This window comes from Mauremys reevesii, unplaced genomic scaffold (assembly GCF_016161935.1).
Source record: "Mauremys reevesii isolate NIE-2019 unplaced genomic scaffold, ASM1616193v1 Contig6, whole genome shotgun sequence".
NCBI classification, from domain to species: Eukaryota; Metazoa; Chordata; order Testudines; family Geoemydidae; genus Mauremys; species Mauremys reevesii.
Genome location: NW_024100873.1, coordinates 281,270 through 303,183, shown reverse-complemented (window position 1 = coordinate 303,183; position 21,914 = coordinate 281,270). Strand labels below are relative to the sequence as shown.

The 21,914-nt window shown below is 45.8% G+C and overlaps 2 protein-coding genes across 2 annotated transcripts in view; both read right to left on the bottom strand.

The window, feature by feature from the left end:
* LOC120394448 (C-type lectin domain family 2 member B-like) overlaps positions 1 to 21,914 on the bottom strand; it is a 1,239,960-nt gene that overhangs the window by 1,121,871 nt on the left and 96,175 nt on the right. The gene's annotated exons all lie outside the window — the stretch shown is intronic.
* On the bottom strand, positions 2,341 to 15,382 carry LOC120394443 (killer cell lectin-like receptor subfamily B member 1B allele A). Its single transcript, XM_039518674.1, has 6 exons — positions 15,285 to 15,382; positions 6,209 to 6,307; positions 5,673 to 5,822; positions 4,001 to 4,155; positions 2,874 to 2,986; positions 2,341 to 2,464 (listed from the first exon to the last, which is right to left on the bottom strand). The coding sequence occupies exons 1-6, from the start codon at positions 15,361 to 15,363 to the stop codon at positions 2,341 to 2,343; spliced, it is 720 nt and encodes a 239-aa protein (XP_039374608.1). The 5' UTR covers positions 15,364 to 15,382.

The window sequence follows — 21,914 nt, the reverse complement described above, 5'->3', positions numbered from 1 at the left end:
GCTGATACTGAATGCTTTTCTAGTCACTTTTTTACCATGTGCTTACTAAACAGGCTTTGCCTTCGTCATTCCCTTTTCAAACCTAGTTTTTAATGTTTTTAAATGCTTTTTTATTCACTTTTTTTTACCATGTGTTTACCAATCAGGTTTTGCCTTTCCCTTTTTAAACCTAGTTTTCAATATTATTTAACTCTTTTTTTTCTTATACTAACCCTTTAAAAACAAATATTTCCTTTTTTCTTTAAGTTCTTTCTATTCTTGAATAACCTGCCTTCACCAGCCTCTCTCCTTACTCAATCACATCCAATAACCTTTCTTTTTTGTCTTTAAACTCTCTCACTCTCTTCTTTCAACCTTTTTCCTCTCCGTGTACCCAAGCACAAATATACACTTGCACAAACACTTCCGTTAGTCAAACACACACACACACACACACACACTTTTTCAAAATGGCCGATGGCGCCACAATTTGGTGCCAACTGAAACGAGGTGGGACATAAGCCCTAAAAGGGGCGTGGAAATTGCATGGTCAAAATTGCATGTTGATGAATTCTATCGAGTTTATTACTACTTAGGATGAAATTTAGTAGTGAAAAGTGCAAGGTCATGCATTTAGGGATTAATAACAAGAATTTTAGTTATAAATTGGGGACGCATCAGTTGGAAGTAACAGAGGAGGAGAAGGACCTTGGAGTATTGGTTGATCACAGGATGACTATGAGCCGCCAATGTGATATGGCCATGAAAAAAGCTAATGCGGTTTTAGGATGCATCAGGTGAGGTATTTCCAGCAAAGATAAGGAGTCGTTAGTATGGTTATACAAGGCACTGGTGAGGCCTCATCTGGAATACTGTGTGCAGTTCTGGTCTCCCATGTTTAAGAAGGATGAATTCAAACTGGAACAGGTTCAGAGACGGGCTACTAGGATGATCCGAGGAATGGAAAACCTGTCTTATGACAGGAGACTCAAAGAGCTTGGCTTGTTTAGCCTAATCAAAAGAAGGTTGAGGGGGGATATGATTGCTCTTTATAAATATATCAGAGGGATAAATATTAGGGAGGGAGAGGAATTATTTAAGCTCAGTACCAATGTGGACACAAGAACAAATGGATATAAACTGGACACTAGGAAGTTTAGACTTGAAATTAGATGAAGGTTTCTAACCATTAGAGGAGTGAAGTTCTGGAACAGCCTTCCAAGGGGAGTAGTGGGGGCAAAAGACATATCTGGCTTCAAGACTGGAGGGGATGGTATGATGGGATAGCCTAATTTTGGCAATTAATGTGGTTATTGATCTTTGATTATCAGCAGGTAAGTATGCCCAGTGGTCTGTGATGGGATGTTAGATGGGTTGGGATCTGAGTTACTACAGAGAATTCTTTCCTGGGTGCTGGCTGGTGAGTCTTGCCCACATACCCAGGGTTTAACTGACCGCCATATTTGGGGTCAGGAAGGAATTTTCCTCCAGGGCAGATTGGCAGAGGCCGTGGAGGTTTTTCGCCTTCCTCTGCACATGGGGCACAGGTCACTTGCTGGAGGATTCTCTGCAGCTTGAGGTCTTCAGACCACGATTTGAGGACTTCAATAACTCAGACATAGGTTAGGGGTTTGTTCCAGGAGTGGGTGGGTGAGATTCTGTGGCCTGCGTTGTGCAGGAGATCAGACTAGATGATCATAACGGTCCCATCTGACCTTAAAGTCTATGAGTCTATGAGTGAACCTAACAGGTAATGATCAAGTGATCTCTCTCCTGCCGTCCATCACCACCCTCTGACAAACAGAGGCTAGGGACAATGATGATACTAAATTGCTCAAGATATCCTGAGGATATATAGGGCTAATCTATTAGCAGTGGTCCAGAGAAGGGATTCAAATCTGGTGCACTAAACACTTGGCTATTGTATGGGGTTTGCTGCTGTCTCCTCCTCCAGTCCTCTTGTGAACCTAGCCTGGATTTTTAAAATTATTTTATTGTGCCTGAATCTATTCAGTGAATTCAATACCAGTTTGTGAATAGTCTTGTTTGACCCAAAAACTGCATTTTTTGACAAATAAACTATTCAGTGGAAAATTTCCCCCAGCTCTACTTGTGATGTCATTTCACTAGTTCTCCCTTCACCATAATCTTCCAGCCCAGACAGAGCCTGAATTTCAAATGCAAGAAAAGCCTTTCGTGCCGTCTTTATCTGCGTTATAAAAGCAGGGGGGAGGGGCACGGGCACAAGCCCACTTTTTCCCTTTGAAGCTCCCCTTCAATATTCATCATTCATGGGACAGATTGAAACTAAGGACGATTTCTCATTCACACAGAGAAAATACAGATAGTTAATGTCATTGTCTATATCTGGAGAGCGTATTTTTCACAAATCCATTTAGATACAATAGTGCAGGTTTCAAAATAAATTTCATCTGGTTTTATCATCCCGCAGCTGTTCCCTTCAGCAGGATCCTGTACATTGAACCTGGAAAACAAAATAAATAAATAATCACTTTGGAATTTTTGAACAAGAGAATGAGGCAAAGCAGCTAAAAACGACACCTCTTGAATTTCTTCCTTAACCACTGAATTGTTCCTATAGAGCCCGAGTTGATAAAACAATCCCATGATCCTGTCGTAGCAGTTGATTGGCCTCGGTCTATTTCTGAAGACACTTGTTCATTTTACAAAAAACCAGCCCTCAGGATTAGCCCAACTGCTGTGGAAGCCATTGAATGAGGCTCAGGATTCCTCTCCCTGTGCAGAGGACTCTGCTTAGCACTTAACAACCCTTGCGCCCACATGTAGCCTCTGCTTTCACCAATGATGGAAAGCAGCAGCCCTGTGCCCCCTGCTGCACATCTTACATGGACTCGGAGGATAAAACCACTCACAGTGTTGGATTGAACAGGGAGCCGTCCACCCAAGTCCATTTCCTTGCGGGGGATGTAACAGTGAGTCCAAGCCAGAGCTGGTTTGCATCTTTGGAAGTATTTTGTATGAATGTCTGTAAATGACATGGAAGAATGAAGTGACGGGGAAGGAGGGTTAAAGTGGTTAAGGTGCTAGCTAGAGACTCTGGGAACTGGGTTCAATTCCCCAGACTCCCTCTGTGACTGTGGGCCAGTTGTTTAGTTTCTGTCCTGACTGGGGCAGAATTAAGGCCTTGGTACAGTCTGTGTGGGGTGGGGGGGTCATGCTGTCGGTGAGGTGTCACCGCTGGGGGCCTGGGCACAGGTTATGTGCTGTTGCTGGCCTGAACTTTTCATTTCCTTGCTTTTTGGCGTGTGGGTCTGTGTAGAGCAGGGGTGGCCAAACCGTGGCTTGTGAGCCACATGCAACTTTTTACAGTTAAAGTGCGGCTTGCGGCGCCCCCCAGGTACTGCCCATTCTCTGCCTACCAGACTGGGGGGGAGCTCAGGGCTTCTGCCCTGCAGCAGGGTGGTGGATCTAGGGGCTTCTGCTACAGGTGACTGGTGCCTGCTGAGAGTGGGGGGGGGGGCACAATTGAAAGGTTCCCTCTCCCAACAGCTTGAGTCAAACCCCCGCAGGCACCTCAGCGCCCCCACCCTGCAGCTCCCAGGTGTTAGCTCCATGGGGAGGGGAAACACCAAACCGCTGGGAGCTGCAGTGAGGAGCCCCTGCTTTAGCTCCATGGGGAGAGGCAGCTCCCAGCTGTTTGCTGCTGCCTCTGCCCACAGCCGCAGGTCCCAGTACAGGGAAAGGGCCCGGTGGCACCATGTGACCAAGCGGCACCAGCAAACCCTGGGAAAAATCTAGGGGGGCAGGTGCCCCCTGCGGGGCTGAAGCCTGAGACCCCTCCCCCCGTGCAGGGATGAAGCCTGAGTCCTGGCAGGAGCACCTGGCTCTAGAACTTCCGAAGATTGTTGTGTGCGGCTCAGAGGGTCAGTGAGTTTGCCCACCCCCGATACAGAGCAAACCTGACAGACCCACATCACATTGGTTTTGTGGATTAATTGTTACTAGTGATGCTCATATCCCCACGACAAGTTTTATTTACCATCTCATCCTGGTCCTGGATCACCAGCAGCCGAGAGCTCCTCCTTGAACAGTCATCGCGGCTCTTGTCCCAGGGATTTTTTTCTTTAGACACCCAGTAGCACTTGTCCCTGTGCAGCAGCCAGTTTGGGGGGCAGAGCTTGCACCCTGCTCCCTCTGGAGGGGAAATGGAAACGCTTAATGGAGCTGAAGGTTCTGAACTGCATCACGCTCATGCACAGGCCTTCAGGCTCAACATTTCCAGTAGAGCTATGACTTGGCTTTGTTTGAGGATGGGTCTAATATTTAAGCAGCAGGTGCTACAAGCCGGGGGGGGGGTATTGGTGAAGCTGTGATGAGTACCTCAGTCCTGAAATAGCACCGGGTCATGCAGGTCAGGCTCAACTGGAATCCTCCTTCACTTCCTCCCCTCAGCTACTGTAGTGTTCCTGTGCACTGGTTAACAGCCATTACATTTCCCCTTAGAGGTGGCTGCATGCCAGGTAGGGTAGATAATACTACATATACAAGAGTTAAAAGAACTTTATTTAGGTTGCAAAGTCAGAATTGGAAATGCCACATTCATGGTTGCCCGTGCAACTGTAATTCAGCCTGAGTGTGGGTTCATCCTGTGCACTGGATGCTTGCGGAGCCATAATGTACATGGGAACCAAATAGGGCTGTGCACTGAATGAGGCAGCAGCCCTGAGGAAAAATAGAAGGTAATCCTGCAATAAAGAGCGTATCATACGGCAAACACAAATGGGGGCAGAATTAAGGTTGTGTGGGTAATTGTAAATCTGGCATTTCCTAATTTTCAAGAGCTTGGCTTTGTAACCGTCTGTTCTCTTAATGCAGTATTGTGTTTAGTGTCCTAGTTTTTTTAAAACATATAAAACAATTCTATTACGTGCAACTGGAACAACTTCCCCATCCTGAATCAGCACCAGGGCTTGCACCCTGGATCTTCACACCACACCACACCACACTGCTACCACTCAGTGCTAGCTGGTAACAGGGAAAGTCTGTTATCCTCAGGGGAGGAGGCAGGGAATGGGCCTGGGTGGTCAATGGGAGCAGAGCCAGCTCCCTCCCCCTCCCCAGGAGGAGCTTCTGCCCCATGTGGTGTTTCTATGGATGGAAGTTCCTGGGCCCATGTGCTGGATGAGGAGGGGGAGCCTGGCCCAGCTCTCACCCCCTCCTCACATCCATCTCCATCTGCTGTGGTGGCTCCCAGTGCAGGGTGTGCTGCTGTGGCAGGGTGAGCCCAGCACTTTTGACTTTTCATGCTCTTATCTGTCAGTTTTCCTGAGCATCACAAGCAAGGTGGGAAGTGGCGACTCTTCCAAAGTTCACATCTCAGCAAAACCTGGATGAAATTTCATGGGCCAAAGAAAACACGTTTCTCCAGCCTGAGGGCTCCCCTCACCCCATAGTTCAAAGGCATGTTGCAAACAATGGAAGTTTGAGAGCTTCTCAAAGATAACACAAGACCTTTTTACAACAGAAGCGTTAAGGAAAGTAAACAGGAGTCACTACCAGATAGCAGCTACCCTATATGTAGTTTGTAAAGCAATAGGATATTTATTGCACTTATTGAAGTGGTTTGTCCCCTCCACTTAGAGTTACCCTAACTGACCACTAGATGTCACTGCAATACAGGAAGCTGCTGAGAGAGAAGGAGCTGAGGTTACCTGTTGAGTTGCTGTGAGATGATTCACACACAAATTGTTTCAAGTGGAAATGGAAATCTTTTAGGCCAGTGCTGCAGTTGGATTGATGGATGAGTGTCTCCCAGGTACTATTGTTCTCCAGTGAATTCAGAGATCCTTTGGGCTGAAAAACTTCAGAACAGCATAAGCATGAATAGCGACTACTACATAGGGCTCAGCAAACTGGGAATGAGGGTGTGTGCAACAACAAATCATTACCTACTGTCGCTATCAAATTCAGAACTGGGCCAGAGAGATAGAACACGACAGAGAAAGAGAAAATTGCATTTATTACACATTATAAGGTGTCTTCCACTTTTCCCTGTGCACACTGAACAGTGACGTTGTGAGAGCTGAATCACAGGGGGCTCAACCTTGTTCTTGTGATATTGTTCTCCTTGTGGTGATAACGAAGTGTCCAGGACATTATTCACAAGAACGTTGGAATCAGAAGTATGGGGGGGGAGAGGAAATTTCAGGCTGCTGCATTTTGCACAAATTAATTTGGAACTGCTTACCCCAAACGCCCATGGCTATCACAGCTCCCAGCAGGATGAGGATCCCAGCTGCTCCAAGCCCTGCAGCGAGTCGATGCCAGCGGGGACACTGAGTGTGATCTGGAAGAGTCGGGGTTTAGTGAAATATCCTCTGCACGTAGTGCAAGAAATAATAATGGCCACCTGCTGTCCTGTGGAGCCCGTGCAGCACCCGCCAATGGGCATTTGTGTTCCTCCTCACATAATACCAGGAATAGTTTTAAACTTGTCAGTTAAGGGCCACATCACTTTGAGGGCAGCCCTGTGCCGAAACAGAGCAAAATACTGCAAAATACTAACAAATCCCACTGTCAATTATTTAACAACACAGTTCTATCCCACTTACAATGCTGGGCATTTGACCATGTTATAGGGCGAGTCTGTGTGTCAGCCCCCTCAGGAGAGTGGTTCTTAACCTTTCTGGGGTCAGGACACATTTGTAAATCTCGATGGCCTGTCATGACACCGTAAATAGCATTAGTTCAATAAACACCTGCCTTACTACATCTCTTACCCACAACACATAATATACACATTTGTGTACCAAGTACTAAACAGCAAACCGTACCTACCAGAGCAGCAGCGTCCGTGGCTTCTGTCCTGGGGCTGGCTGGGCTTGGCTCCCCACTCTGGGTGTTGTGACTTCCGGGGGTCACAGTGCTGCTCAGGTTTGGCCTGGCTTCCCTGACGGGGGGCGGGGAGGCAGCTGGGCCAAACTTGTGTGAGTGGCATTGTGACCTGGCGCACAGGCTCGTAGTGCCACTGCCTGGTCACCCCCTGTCATCATGACCAAGGTGGGGTGAGGGGGGGGGCAATCCTGTGCAGCAGGTCACAACGCCCAGAGCAGCTCGCTGAGCCCACCCAGCCTTGCAGACCTCTAAGTCCTTTCCCCCTTTCTGCAGAAAGGAGTTACCCATGTTCAGTCTGTTACACCTCTGTTCAAGGACAGCCAAGAGATTTGTATATAAACAAGCTCCAGCTTTAGACCGGATCACTAATTTCACCTCCAATGGGAAACTGACCTGCTAGACCCAAAGTCTCCTAACGCTTGGCTAAACAGCAACAATATCAAGGAAGTCAGAGTCACTGATCAATACCAACTAGTTACACATTTGCCTAGTGATCTAGAACAGTTGAATATAACCAGAGGCTCGCACACTTTGTACTATCTGTTGGCCGAGCTCATTGCACATGCCAGGGGCTCCTTCCATCCCTCCATTCCCCACAAAAGCTCCCTGGGTGACCCCTTCACCTCCCTGTACTGCAGGGATTCCCTGCAACTCCCTCAATCTCCCCCTGCCAGGAGATCTGTGCCCTCCATTCCCCATCTCCCATAACAGTGTCCTCTTTTCTTTCCCCCATGCTGACCCCCTTCCACACCAGGGTCCCCCATTTCCCCCCATGTCAGCAGTTCTGTGTTCCCCTCATTCCTCCCTTCTCCCCACTCCAGGTCCCCCATTCTCCCCTCATGACCGGGGTTAACTTCAAAGCAAGGGTCGTTGGTTTAACAATGGTGGTTCACAAACTGTCTGCGTTGCCTATTCGTCATCAGAGGAAAGCCCCTGCTGGGACCGTTTCTGTGAAAAGGCCTGTCAGCCTGCCTGAGAGCGATAAATACTGGCCCTTGGGCATGGCCCTGCGATCTCTGATCTGCTGAGCTCTGGCACAGGGGGAGCTTCAGCTATTGGACTGAGATCCCCAGCGGGATGCCCTGAAAGATTCATGAAAGGCCTCTAAGAGACTGACACAGGGTTAGCTGACGTTATACCTCTGTCAACAACTGGACTCATATTCTAATGCAACAGTAATGTATCTTATCTGCTTTAACTTTTACCAGCTCTCTTCTTTTCTTTTTTTATTAATAAATCATTAGTTAGTTTACTAAGGACTGGCTACCAGCACTGGATTTTGGTAACATCTTGAGCATCCTGTTACCTGGGGTAAGTGACTGATCCTTTGGGATTGGAAACCCCAATATATGTGTTTTTGTTGTTTTAATAATCTTTTATTATAAAGTCTAGTTTGCCTGGGTGGTAAACAGGGGCTGGAGAGCCTAAAGGGACTGTCTGTGGCTTCATAATCACCAGTATAGTAATTTGGAAGCACACACTTGTCACTGGATTGGTTAAATCTAAATATAGACTGTACCACCAGGCTGGGGTGGTTGCCCTGTAGTTTGGCAGGCTGGGCTGAGCTGTGTCCCTTACCAGGCAGCGTGACAATGGCACTCTACAGTTATCGTGTTACAAAGAGACAGTCAGAGAAATGTCATCCAGCTGAGTGTAAGGCCTTGCCAGCTTGGCCAATTACAGTACAACGTTAACGTGTTCCATATGCCCTATGTGACATCATAGTTGGGATATTAATATTTATTTAGCAACTGCAATGTTAATAGAATAAAAATAGAGGCTGACAACATAATCATCGAAAATTTCTTTCCTTATCTCAGCAATGTCATTATACCTATAGAACAGTGGTCCCCAAAGTGCGGTGCGCACACCCCATGGGGTGCACAAGAGGATCATTTGGGGTGCGTGGCAGGAGGAGCGCTTTTTTTTTTTTTTTTGCTTCGGCAGTTTGGGTGGGAGTCCGAGCGGCTTTTTTTTTTTTGCTTCGGCACAGCAGGGGGTGTGTGCTCAAAATTTTTTTACTGATAGGGGTGCACGATCAAAAAAGTTTGGAGACTACTGCTATAGAAAATACACTCTAAAGATATCAGTTTTGTAAAATAACGTGTATAATTACATTTCAAATACAACCAGTCATTTTCAAGGGACTTCTTTACCAAAAAAAGTGTCCATCCTTTGTTAAAATTTAATTCATGATTTCTTGTTTCCTCGTTATTTTAGAAATACTGATGCATATTCACTGCTCACCCCCAATCTCCTCTCATACTTACCACGGGTTCCCTCCTGTCTGTTCTAAGTCACAACTTCCCAAACTCTGACTGATCCACAAATACCAAGTCTTATAGCTTCTCTCTGCCCTCAGGAAACGTGAACACCTCATCCCTAGCCTTGGAAATGCCCCTGGCATCCTGTCCATTTCAGAGCCTAGGCGACGATATCCCTTTGTGCCTTCATCATTCCCCCTGGACCAGGTTTCCTGCATTTCCTCCTTTTCTCCAGCCCCATTTCCTGTATTCCTCAGATACGGGACTTTATTCTTGTCTGCACAGACACTAGTAGGCCCGTCCCTCTCTACACTTCGCCCATCCAGTGGCACGGACTTCACAACCCTCTGCACTGAATTGGCTCCCGAATGATTTTCAAATCCCATCATTTCTTCTTGGACTGTGAGACCCCCACACCTCTCCTAATAGAACAACGAAGTCCTGCCAGATCCCTTCTGCCTGGTCATTCCTCTCAAGACTCACCACATTTACTGGCTCTCACCATTTGACTTGCCCTACTATAGTATATATTGTAACTGCAATAGCTCATTTGCATCCTCCGAACAGGTTTATGAAATATATGATCTATTTTATTGTGGTTGCACCCAAAGGTTCCAGTCTGGAGCAGTCACCTGATCTCTTACTAAGGCCAGATCTACATTAGGAAATTGGGTTGGTATAACTATGTCGCTCAGTGGTGTGAATAATCCACACCCCGAGTGATGCAGTTACACCAGCCTAACCCCTGGTACAGACAGTGCTGTGCTGCTGGCAGGGCTTTCTGCCACTGACATAGCTACTGCCTCTCGGGGAGGTGGAGCACGTACACCGATGGGAGGAGCCCTCCCGTCAGCATAGGCAGCATCTGCACTGAAGCGCTACAGTGGCTTTGCGGCAGTTGCACCACTGCAGCGTTCTAAGCATAGACCTGCCCTAAGAGACTGTATCATAATCTTCTCATGCCAGGGACGCTCTCACTGAGTACAGGACACAATGGGAGAGAGCCTGAGGGTAACAGTAATAAGATCAGACATTACAGAGATTAGCTCTGTGCACAATTTGATGGTGAATTTAATTGTATAATTATGTTAGGATACCTGGAGCCTTGGGTAGGAATCTTTGTTATTTTAAATCTAAATAAACAAACAAATAAATAAAGTAATGCAAAATTTGTTTCCTCCTTTGGTAAAGTTAAATCGTTTACCCCAAACTATCACTCAACTTAGGCATCATCGGTTGCCTGATTTTTTTGTAGGCGTCACAGCAGAGATAGGGCTTGAGGAATTTGAAAGAAAAGAGGATCATCAAAATATAACAGCCTGGCCCTTGTATTTGCATGTAGAGCCTGTCACTAACTATGACATTGTCTGAGACAGTTTGTATTTACACTGACGTAAAGTGCCCCACAGGACATTAAAGAAATTCAGCATCCAGCTCCAGGAGTGGTGAAGGACTCCGGTTAGCTAAGTCCTGCCAGATGCATGTTGCATAGAACACAGACCTGTCCTTTGTTGCTAGAAAACCAGTGTCTAAACTACCCGACTGCGCTTCGAGTTACCGATGTGGGGTAACTATTGTGTGATCCCTGTTGCACCTTTAATACAGCTGGTGGATTGCTGGTGATGCGGGGGGTTCAGCTGATCACCAGTTTGGAGGCTGGAAAGGATATTTGCCAGATGGCAGAATTGGCAAACTGCTGTGTGGGTTTTTCCCACTTTCCATTCAGCATCGAGCTGGTCTGGGTTTAGATTATAATTGTTCCAACTTTGACAGGTTCCCATGTGGTTGTAGATTAGAAAGGGATTGTTCTGATGTTCCCATAACCCAATGGCTGCCTGGGCCATGGTCCTGAGCACAGTATTGCCTGGTGAGGGGTTTTGCCTGCGCTTTGAGCTGGGGGAGCAATTCCCAGCTCGAGGAGACATACCGCTGCTGCTAACTCTGACTGAGCTAGTGCCCTAAAAATAGAAGGTAGCTGCAGCAGCGTGGCTGGCAGGGGAGGTGTTAGCCACTCCGAGAAGGTGCCTGTAGTCTCGGCTGGGTTTGTACTGATGTACTCGGGATGATGTGCCCGTCCTACTGCATGAGCTGGACACACTATTTTTTAAAATACCCTCTAGTTTTAGCACACTAGCTCGGTCAGAACTAGCACAGGGTTTGTCTCCTCAAGCTGGGTATCTCACCCCCAGCTCAAACCGCAGACATACCCTGTGTCTCATGCAGCTTGTGGCTCCCCTCATCTTGTCTCTCCTGTCTCTAGCATGGAGGAAGGGGTAGGACTCTGGCTTACAGTCAGCGTGAGGGTGGAGAGGGGGCATGACTGTCACATTTACCCTCTAGTCTGTGGTACACCACGGCCATTCGTGCCAACTGAGATCCACACTGGGACGACCTTTCTGGGTAGTTTGGGTAGTTACCCTAGTTAGGTAATAGTTTTAAATAAAGTCACAGTCTCCACATTTAACCATATAACGGTGTCTATGTCTCATTGTCTTTATGTCCACATTAACTTCTAATTATACTTTGTCAAGTGGCTGAATTTTTAAATGCAGTTTAAAAATAAAGCAGCCAGCCTGAGCTTCGTACATGTGGAGCAATGACAGGGGAAGAGATGCCTCCTACCCTGATCACCAAATATCCCCCTTCTTCCTCAGCAATACTCACAATTTCCTACTACGTCACACACCATACAGCTGTTTCAGGATGCCATCCCACAGCCCAGTGCTATTGTCGGCATCCCCTTGGAGACCTCCCCCACCCTTCTGTAAGGGAAGAAATTGGATTGTATCTGTATCCCAACCCATCAGCTCCCCTTGTGACCCAACATAGAGAGCCTGTCAGGACAGGTAAGGCAAAGGCGGCCCTGCATTAAGGTGTAGGTACCTCTCCAATATTATGGTAGAAAAACATTACACAAGTGAGAATTGTGTGACTGTTGAATGTGCCAGTTTCTTCATGTAAGAGGCATGTCCTGTGAATCCTTTGCTGAAAGCCCTCTGCCCTCTGCCACAGTAACGCTATGTCTGAAACACTGTGTCATCATAACTCTTAAAATCCTCTGTGGGAACAACTCCTATACTGGTAACAGAGTGTCTTCTGAACTTGTGTGCCAAAAAGCATTGCATTATCAGTATCAGACTTCAGGGGTCTCATTTTATCTTTAACACCAACTATTTGAAGAAAACATTAAGCTCAGAAGTAGATATTTATAATTGTTATTGTATTAATTCAATTGCAATATGGAAAGGAATATGCAAGGCAAAAACACAAAACAAAAAGTTCAGAAAGTCAGATTTGTTGCAAAAGAGCTCTGAAAGAAGGTAATGCACCCCCTTAATTTTATTTTTTTGATAATTGGAGGTGGTATTAATGTGTGTTTATCACAGGAGTGTAAGGATGGAAGGGACCTCAACAAACCATCTAGTCTATCAGCTGTGCTGAGGCAGGATTAGGTATATCAGGTCCTAGCCCATCCCTGACAGGTGTTTGGAAGCACCACACGCCAGAACTTTCAGAACAGACAAACTGAATCCAGACCTGACATTAGTGTGTGGCAAGCTGGTGTTCTGTAGAGTCACACCCTAGTTACAGGGGCCTGTAAAGTTTCCAAGAAGACAAGTCTGTACATACGCCACTCCTGTTACTACAAACCAGAATGACATTAGCCTTTTTTTGCTAATGAACTCATGTTCAGTGTGTGATCCACTATAACCGCCAAATCCTTTTCTGCAGTACTAGTGCCCAGCCAGCTATTTGCCATTTTGGAGGTATGCATTTGATTTTTCCTTCCTACGTGTAGTACTTTGCACGTGTCTTTATTGAAATTCATATTGTTGATTTCAGACCAATTCTCCATTTATCAAGGTTGTTTTGAATTCTAATCCTGGCCTTTAAAATACTGGCACCACTCCTAGCTGGAAACTGTCATTCACAAATTTTACTAGTGTAGTCTCCACTCCGTCATCTAAGTCATTAATGAAAATATTGAATAGTATTGGACACAGGAAAGCCACCTGTGGAACTCCACTTGATACAATCTCTCAGTTTGAAAGTGAAGCATTGTTAACTACGCTCCGAGTATGGTCTTTGAACCAGTTGTACACTCATCTTATAGTAAATTCATCTAGGCCACATTTTCCTTGTTTGCTTATATGACTGTCATGGAGGACTGTGTCAAAAGCCTTGCTAAAATCCAGATATATCATGTCTACTGCTTCCCTCCATCCACTAGGCCAGTTACCTTGTCAAAGAAGGAAGTTAGATTGGTTTTGTATCATTTGTGCATGACGTATCTGTGTTGGCTACTACTTACCACCTTATTATTCTCTAGATCTGAACAAACTGATTGTTTGATAATTTGTTCCACTATCTTTCCAGGTATCGAAGTTAGATTGACTGGTCTGTAATTTCCTGGGTCTTCCTTTTTCCTTTTTTCGAAGAAGAGTACTGTGTTTTGCTTTCTCCAGTCCTCTGGGACCTTTCCCATCCTTCATGAGTTCTCAAAGACAGTTAATGGTTCTGATATTGCTTCGGCTATTTCCTTAAATACTGTCTTGTGAATTTAATCAGGCCCTGCTGACTTGAACGCATCTATCTTATCTAAACATTCTTTAACCTGTTCCTTCCATATTCTGGCCCAAGACACTTTCCCCTTTATTGTTAATATTGTCTTAAGCATGTGCTCCAAATTAATCTTTTTAGTGAAGACAGAAGCAAAAGAAGGCATTAAACACCACAACTTTCTGTGTGTCATCCTTTATTTGCTGTCTTTTCCTGTTAAGTAATGGACCTACATTTGCCAAACCAACAGGTAAAACTCAAATATCAATTTTAATTTGTATTTTGTTCACTGCCACTTTGAAATCATTTCTTAAAACTAAAACTACTCCTGTTAAAAGGCTAATTGGCACAGCCTTATTGGGTTATCACTCCACTGTACTACCATGAAAAGAGATATTTAACATCTACACTATTTTATCAGTTCTAAAAGAGCATCAAGATTTTAAAATTTCAAATAATACTAATTGTCTGGCAAATCCTTTAAAAATTGCTCCATAATTTTTATGCTTACATTTTACATCCTTTGAAGTCAAGGATTCTTAGCCTCACTGGGGCATAAACAGGTTTCAGGGGGCCGTGACCACACTCCCTTTCTTTTTGGATACATGGATGGGTGCCCTAAAACTTGTAGTAACATGGAGTTACAGTATGGAAAGCTTGAGAACCCCCTGCCTTAAGTTAACATTTAGCTTGGTTCCTTATTTCTTCATTATTCTGATATTCATTTTCCCTCTCTCCTCCCATCCTTGCTACTATGTTCCTCCGTGAGAGTCTCCTTTAAGTTACAACTTTTGAAAATTCATTTGGTGGGAGACATGTCTACTCCTCTTCTGCACTCAGAGTAGATGAGAAGGTGGGAACGTGTTCCCATTTCTGAATCCTGTGTAAAATCCCTTGGTTGCCTGTAATTTTCTCTGGTAGCCAAATTTCCCTTTTTCTCCAGCCCCAATTCCTAACCTCCTCAAATAAACATTTGGTCTTTAACCAGAGGCTACTAAATCCTTTTCTTCACTCTGCTCCTATTAGTGATACAGGCTCCATGACACAGTTACCTAAATATCTCCTCACCTCTTTTCTTCTAATCCTCTCTAATGAGACAATGAAATCCTCCCTGTTCCTGGAGCCTCCCAGGTTCCTTCTGCTCTGTTCACTCTTCCCAAGACTTGACCAATGCCCTGCTCCTTACCCCTCTGACTTATCCCACTATAGTAAATTATAGATTCACTAGTTTACTTCAATCCTCCAAATATGTATGTAAGTTGGCATACAATCATGCATTGTATTGCACTTGTAATTGTGTGTATATATCGGCTGACAGCGGCTACTCTTGTAGTGTGGTGGCTGTTTTAATACTGACATAATTCACACTATAATAATGCTTTAAAGAAATTCCATATCCAGTTCTGACAACTGTAGGGAATTTCACATTCTCAGAAGTCCCATTCTATGAACATAGCATATAGAGCTGCTCCTTGGTTCTAAAGACCTTCTTTCTGATCTCTAGCTGTGCTACAATTCAAATAATAAAGTAGTACATTAGGACTGCATTTTTGTAATCAAAAAGAGAGCTCATACTAGTACAAAACTAAGAAATTAAAGACTTACTGAGGTGCCGAGGTGGATGCAATGGGTTGGAAGAGGCTCCCAAAATGTTTAAATCAGCATAAACTATTTCACCTGCCATGACAAGCGCAGAGGAGGGAGAGCACGGACAGAAGAGGACGGAGTCTAAGAGCAGCCTCATTTATATATGAGCTAATGTATCCAAACTCAGGAAGTGTCTGTCATCTCTCTCAAGCTTTTGTACTTCCTTTGAGAAGTCCATGCACCCAGGCTAATCAATTAATGCCTATGTGCTAGCAACCAGGCTGAGTTGTGCTTGAAAACACTCAGGACAGGAGAGCTGTTCTGCAGTAGGGTATTTAGGATTTCAAAAGCACAATTATTTTTCAGTAGTACAAGTAAGCTGAGCCCTGATGCATTTAGCATGGCAGCTCTGAAAATTCACATGGCAAGAAAGTCTTATTAAAGCATAAAAGAGGGAAATAGTCAATTGGCGTTTCCCCTCACCTGTCAGTGGAGCAGCCATCTTCCATGTACGCCCTTCACTCTAGTTCTCTCTCTGTTGTTGGGCACTCAGCTCTTGTGTGAGCGAAAAAACTCTTTGGCATGTGGTGGCTGAACTGCCTTCCCCAGGGAAAGGGGGCTCTGCTGGATCAGGACCTGAACGCAGGAGTTGTGGTGCAACCTCAGCTCCCACTGTAGCCAATGGGAGGCCAGGGCACTCAGCACAGGATAGGGCTCCATGTCTGAGGATTGATAATGCCAGAATCAGTTCAATAGACTGCAGTACTGCCAGCCCCAAATGTTCAAAACTCATGAGTCAGGCTCACCAGAAATCATTAGATTGGCTTTAAAATCACGAGATTATGTAAAAATAATAGAGTTGATGTTCTTTATTTGCCTTTGGCTTTTTGAGCCCTTAGGGTGCACTGGGGTCACATTTTGAAGCTTTCTCCACAGCCATGAGGGCTAGAAACTTACTTTTTCTTTAGGATGAAGGCTGAAATCATCACATCTCCACTTGACTCCAGGAGCTGGGGCTTTAAGGAAAACAATTATCATGAGATGCATGACAAAATCATGGGAATTGGCAGCACTGAGACTGGCTCAATAGAATTTGTGCCCACAGTAAAACTGTTCCGTTTGCATTCGCACAGTGTCATGTCAAGTGGGAAATAGAGTTGGAGGGCACTGGTCATATGCTGGTAGCCTGCATCTCCTACAATTCATTACTGCCACTGCCACTCTCAATTCGTTAACTAGCAGGCTGACGATACAACTATAAAGTTTCAAGTCTCAACTGTACAGCAAGCCCAGCATCTTATGTACAACAAGGAAATAACTGCCCCACAAAATCTGTCTTAATTTATAGGTAAGGCTGCTGAGTGCAATTCAAAACATTAAACATCCATAGATGTTCAGGTTGAAAGAAGTCACAAGCTAAGGTTACATCAACAATCTTGAGGGGAAGCAGCGGAAGAGCTCTCAGGCATTTAAAAAAGGAAGTACTTATGCCTCTTAGCAGTACTTGGTGAGTGGTGGCTGCAGAGGTGAAAGTAAGCCGGTACGGTTCGGTACGGCGTACTAGCAAGAGCCAGTACACCGTGCTGGATTGCACCAGCTTCTGCGGCGGGGATTTAAAGGGCTTGGAGCTCCCTGCCGCAGCGGGGAGCCCAGAGCCCTTTGAATCCCGCCCGCAGCTCCGGCGGCTGGGCAGGGGTCAGGATTTAAAGGGCTCGGAACTCCCTGCAGCGGCGGGAGCTCCAGGCCCTTTAAATCCTGGCCCCAACCCGGCAGCCAGGCCCGGGTGGGGATTGAAAAGGCCCGGAGCTCCCGTGGCTGCGGGGAGCCCCGAGCCCTTTAAATCCCACCCGCAGCTCTGGCTGACAGAGCTGCAGTGGGGATTTAAAGGGCCTGGGGCTCTGTGGCGGCCGGAGCCCCACGCCCTTTAATTTGCCCCGGAGCCCCAGGGGCTCCCAGCCACCTCTGCAGCTGGGAGCCCCTGGTTGATTTAAAGGCCCTGGGTCTCCCAGCCACAGCCGGTGCCCCAGGGCCTTTAAATCTTGAGAGGCCCCGCCTCTTCCGGTTGAGGCCACGCCCCCCTCAGGACTCCAGCAGTACCAGTAAGTCCTGTAAGTTATTGTCACCCCTGGGTGGCTGCAACTGTTCTCATGCAGATTTGCTGAGCTGTCCAGGTTTGGGGAACTGCCAAGTTTTTGAGGAACTGCCAGGTTTTGAGGAACTGCCAAGAGGGGAGTAGCAGAACCTCCCCTCTTGTGAGGAGTTCAGCTACATGATGATTTTTAATGGCAAGAGCCAAGAAGGGGGCGCATGGAAGAGATGGAAATTGAACCACTTTAAATTCACACCGAATTTTTCTACTTTACCTATTATATATATGTGTGTGTGTGAACACACACACAGACAGACAAATTCCAGTGGGTTTCCTGCCAGTAAACTGATTAAGAGGAAGAGAAAGTTTAGAAACTCCTGATCCATTCTTATAGTGACCAAAAGCATCTCTTCCTCAGTGGGATGCAGTGTTGTCCACTGGCTCTGCTACTAGACTTGCACTCAGGAGATCTGAGGTCTGTTCTGTTCCTGGTTCTACTACTAGCCTGCTGGGTGACCTTGGCAAGTCACATTAATCTCCCCATGCCTCAGTTTCCCCAGCCCTAAAATGAGGATAATGATACTGGACCAGATTTTCAGAGATATTTTGGGGTCTTTGAAAATCTGGCTAACTGACCACATGCTTTGAGATGCATGGATAAAAAGTGCTGTATTATAGGTGACACAGCTAGTGACATCTATAATGGAAAGTGTGAAGCAACGTTAAGTATAAGACTCTGTTTTCAGTTGCTTATAACTTTGCCAGATTTAACTGTTCATGCTGAAATTTCCTGCCGTGTGTCTGCCTCAGGCTGAATTTTTTTTGAAAGTTTCAGCAAAACATCAGTTCTTTAAACCTAGATATATTTTTTGTTTGTATATTACAGTAATCATTAAAAAATGTATAATGTTAATAAATACATAGGTGTGATGAAACAAAGTAGTTATACTTATGTGCCTGTGCTTAATTTGTGTTTTCGACGATTTACCTTCTAAAAAAATCTGGCATGTCTCGCACCCCCAGAAAGGGCATCTCGCACCCCCAAGGGGTGCATGCACCCCAGGTTAAGAACCACTGCTCTACACCTCCAGGCTTTGGAGCAGGGACTTCAATTTGACATTGCAGGGTGGGAGAAATCACCCTGGTATCAGGGAATGGCTTTAGCAGTTCCAATGAAAAGCCACCCAAATTTGGTCAAGTTATGAGCCTTTAACAAATTGCACTTCACTCAGTTTCAGTAGAGACTTGTTAGAGCTCCACTGCTAAACCCCCACAGCACTGAGCATGCTCCATCCCATCACAGGGATATAGGTGACAGGACTTCACATGCGCCATCCCAGAAAGCAACCAAGCAGGAAGGGATTAAAGACTGCCATTGTCTCAGCATGTGCTGAGTCCATTGGCTATTTCACCCACCATCACCAGGACTGGTTTGGTGAGAATGATGAGAACGATGCTGAGATTCAGGGCCTGCTCGACCAGAAAAAAAAAGCTCATCGCACATGGCAAACAACATATTACACCAGCAGAAGAAAGAGTCATACAAGCAACTCAAAGAAAAATCCGTGACATCAAAAATAAGTGGTGGCGAGAAAAGACCAAGGAGATTGAGCTTTATGCTGATAAACATGACATCAGGAGCTTTTTTTCAGGCAATAAGGGCCATTTATGGTCGATGCTCCCATGGTCCCACACCACTCCGAGCCCAAGATGGGTCAACATATTTTTTTTTAAGGACAGCGAAGCCATCAAAGCCAGATGGACGGAGCATTTTGAGTTACTCCTGAATCAACTGTCTCTGATGCCACTATAGAATCTATACCTCAATAACATGAAAGAGAATCTCTAGCTGACCTCCCTGCCCTTGAAGAAGTAACATGAGCCATTATGCATACCAAGAACAACAAGGCAGAAGGACCAGATGACATACCAGCTGAAGCCTACAAGTTTGGAGATGAACAACTGGTAAGGAAGCTCCACAAACTTTTTCTTCATATCTGATATAACGAGAAGATTCCAGAAGATGTGAGAAATGCCAACAATGTTACAATCTTTAAGAAAGGAGATCAATCAGAGTGTGGAAATTATTGAGGCATTGCCTTGTTATCTACAGCAGGGAAAATTCTTGCCCGTATCCTCTTAAACTGATTACTTCCCCTTGCTGAGGAAATATTGCAGAATTTCAGTGCGGTTTTAGACCATCCCATGAGACGGACATGATCTTTGTTGCCCGCCAAATCTAGAAAAAGTCTCGTGAGCAAAATCAGGATCTGTACATGGCCTTCATCGATTTGACAAAGGTCTTTGACTCAGTCAATCGCAAAGCTCTGTTGAAGGTGCTGGCCTCCAAAATGACTGCCCTCCAAAATTTATTAAGGTCCTAAGGTTTCTTCATGATCAGATGACTGCCACAGTTCTCTGTAATGGTCTTGAGACGGACCCTTTCATCTTCAAAACTGGGGTTAAGCATGGATGCGTTATTGCCCCAACCCCGTTCTCCATCTATTTAGCAGTCATTTTGGTCCTCCTTAAAGACCTCCTCCCCAAAGGATTTGACATTCAATACAGAATGGATGGGCAATGTTTTAATCTTCAATGTCTCTGATCGAACTCTAAAGTCCTCAGGGCATCCATTAGTGATCTTCAGTATGTTGATGACTGTGCCATGCTTTGCACACTGAGAATGACCTTCAGTCCACACTGGATTTTTTTACACAAGTTTACCAAAACCTAGGCCTCTTACTCAATATTGAGAAGACTAAAGTGCTCTATCAGCCTGCTTCAGACCTTGCACGTGACCCACCACAAGTCACTATCAAGGGACAGACTTTGAGACAGTCGAGCACTTTTGCTACCTTGGTAGCCAACTCTCTCAAAAAGCAAAAATTGACAGTGAGATCCAGCACAGGATCCAGTGTGCAAGTGCTTCCTTTGGGAAATTGCTCCAATGTGTTTTCACGGACTGTTATCTATGGCAAGGACACCAAGACCCAGGTCTATAAGACGATTGTTATTCCTACACTCCTCTATGGATGAGAAACCTGGGTGATCTATCAACAGCACCTCAAGAGTCTGGAGAGGTACCACCAACAATGCCTCTGGAAGATCCTTCGCATCAATTGGGAAGATCGCTACACTAATGCCAGCATCCTCACTGAAGCCAATATCATCAGCATGGAAGCAATGATCCTCATGCACCAACTCTGCTGGGCTGGACTTTGTGTGCGGATGCCGGACTCTCGCCTCCCAAAACAAGTCCTCTACTCTCAGATCACCCATGGTCAGAGATCCCGTGGCGGTCAGAGGAAACACTACAAAGACACACTGAAAACGTATCTCAAGAAAACTGATGTGGACAACACAAGCTGGGAGGAGCAAGCCACCAACCAATCCCAATGGTGCCACATCCTCCATCAGGCAATGGCCTGCTTCAGGGCCGGCTTTAGGAAGTGCGGGGCCCAATTCGAACAGTTTCGACAGGGCCCTGGCAGGGACGACTTAAAAAAAAAACGTAAAAAAAACACGTGGGGCTTGTACTCACTGGGCGGTGCTCCAAGTCTTCGGCGGCACTTCGGCGGCGGGTCCTTCACTCGCTCCAGGTCTTCAGTGGCACTGAAGGACCCGCCGAAGTGCCGCCGAAGACCCAGAGCGAGCGAAGGACCCGCCGCCGAAGTCCCAAGCGAGCGAAGAACCCACCGCCGAAGTGCCGCCGAAGACCCAGAGCGCCGCCAGGTGAGTAAAAATTCAAAAGGTGCCTCTAGCCAGAGAAGGCAGAGGGTGCAGGGCCCTCTTAGGCGCGGGGCCCGATTCGGGGGAATTGGTGGAATAGGCCTAAAGCCGGCCCTGGCCTGCTTTGAGAAGAAGCGCCTTGTCCTTGAAGCTGGAAAGAGAGAGAGAGGGAAGAAAAAAGAAAGAACATTCTCCCAGCAGCCAACTGGCCTGCCAGGAAATGTCTGTACCTACTGCGGGAGGATCTGTGGTTCCAGGGTAGGACTCCTGAGTCATCTCAGGACCTATATGGAAATTCATGGTAGAGCTCATCCTCAAATCAAGGGATCACCGATGATGATCATGATGAATATAATAGTATTAATTTTCTCCTGGAAGTTATGGTTCTCTTGCCACAGTATCAGAATGCGTCAGAAATATTAATGAATTGATCTTTGCAACACCCTTGAGAGGCAAAGTGGTATTATTATTCCCATTTTATAGATGGGGTATGAGGCAAAGGGAGATTAAGGTCGAAATAGTCAAAAATGGACACTAATTTTGGGTGCCCAACTAAAGACGTCTATGACTTTTTTTCAGAATACTTAGCATTTTTTTACCATTTTATATGTTCAAAGCACAGTCCCCATCAGCTTCAGTAACAGTCATGAGCACTGAGTGCTCATCGCCTCTGCAAGACAGGCCCCTCTGGAGTCTTACACTGGGCACCCAAAAAATGAGGAACACACAATTGGTGGCCACCTATGAAAAGTTTGGTTTCAGTTACTTGCTTAGCATCACACAGGAATTCTGTGGCAGAGGCCGGGTTAGAATCCAATTTTTCAGGGCTG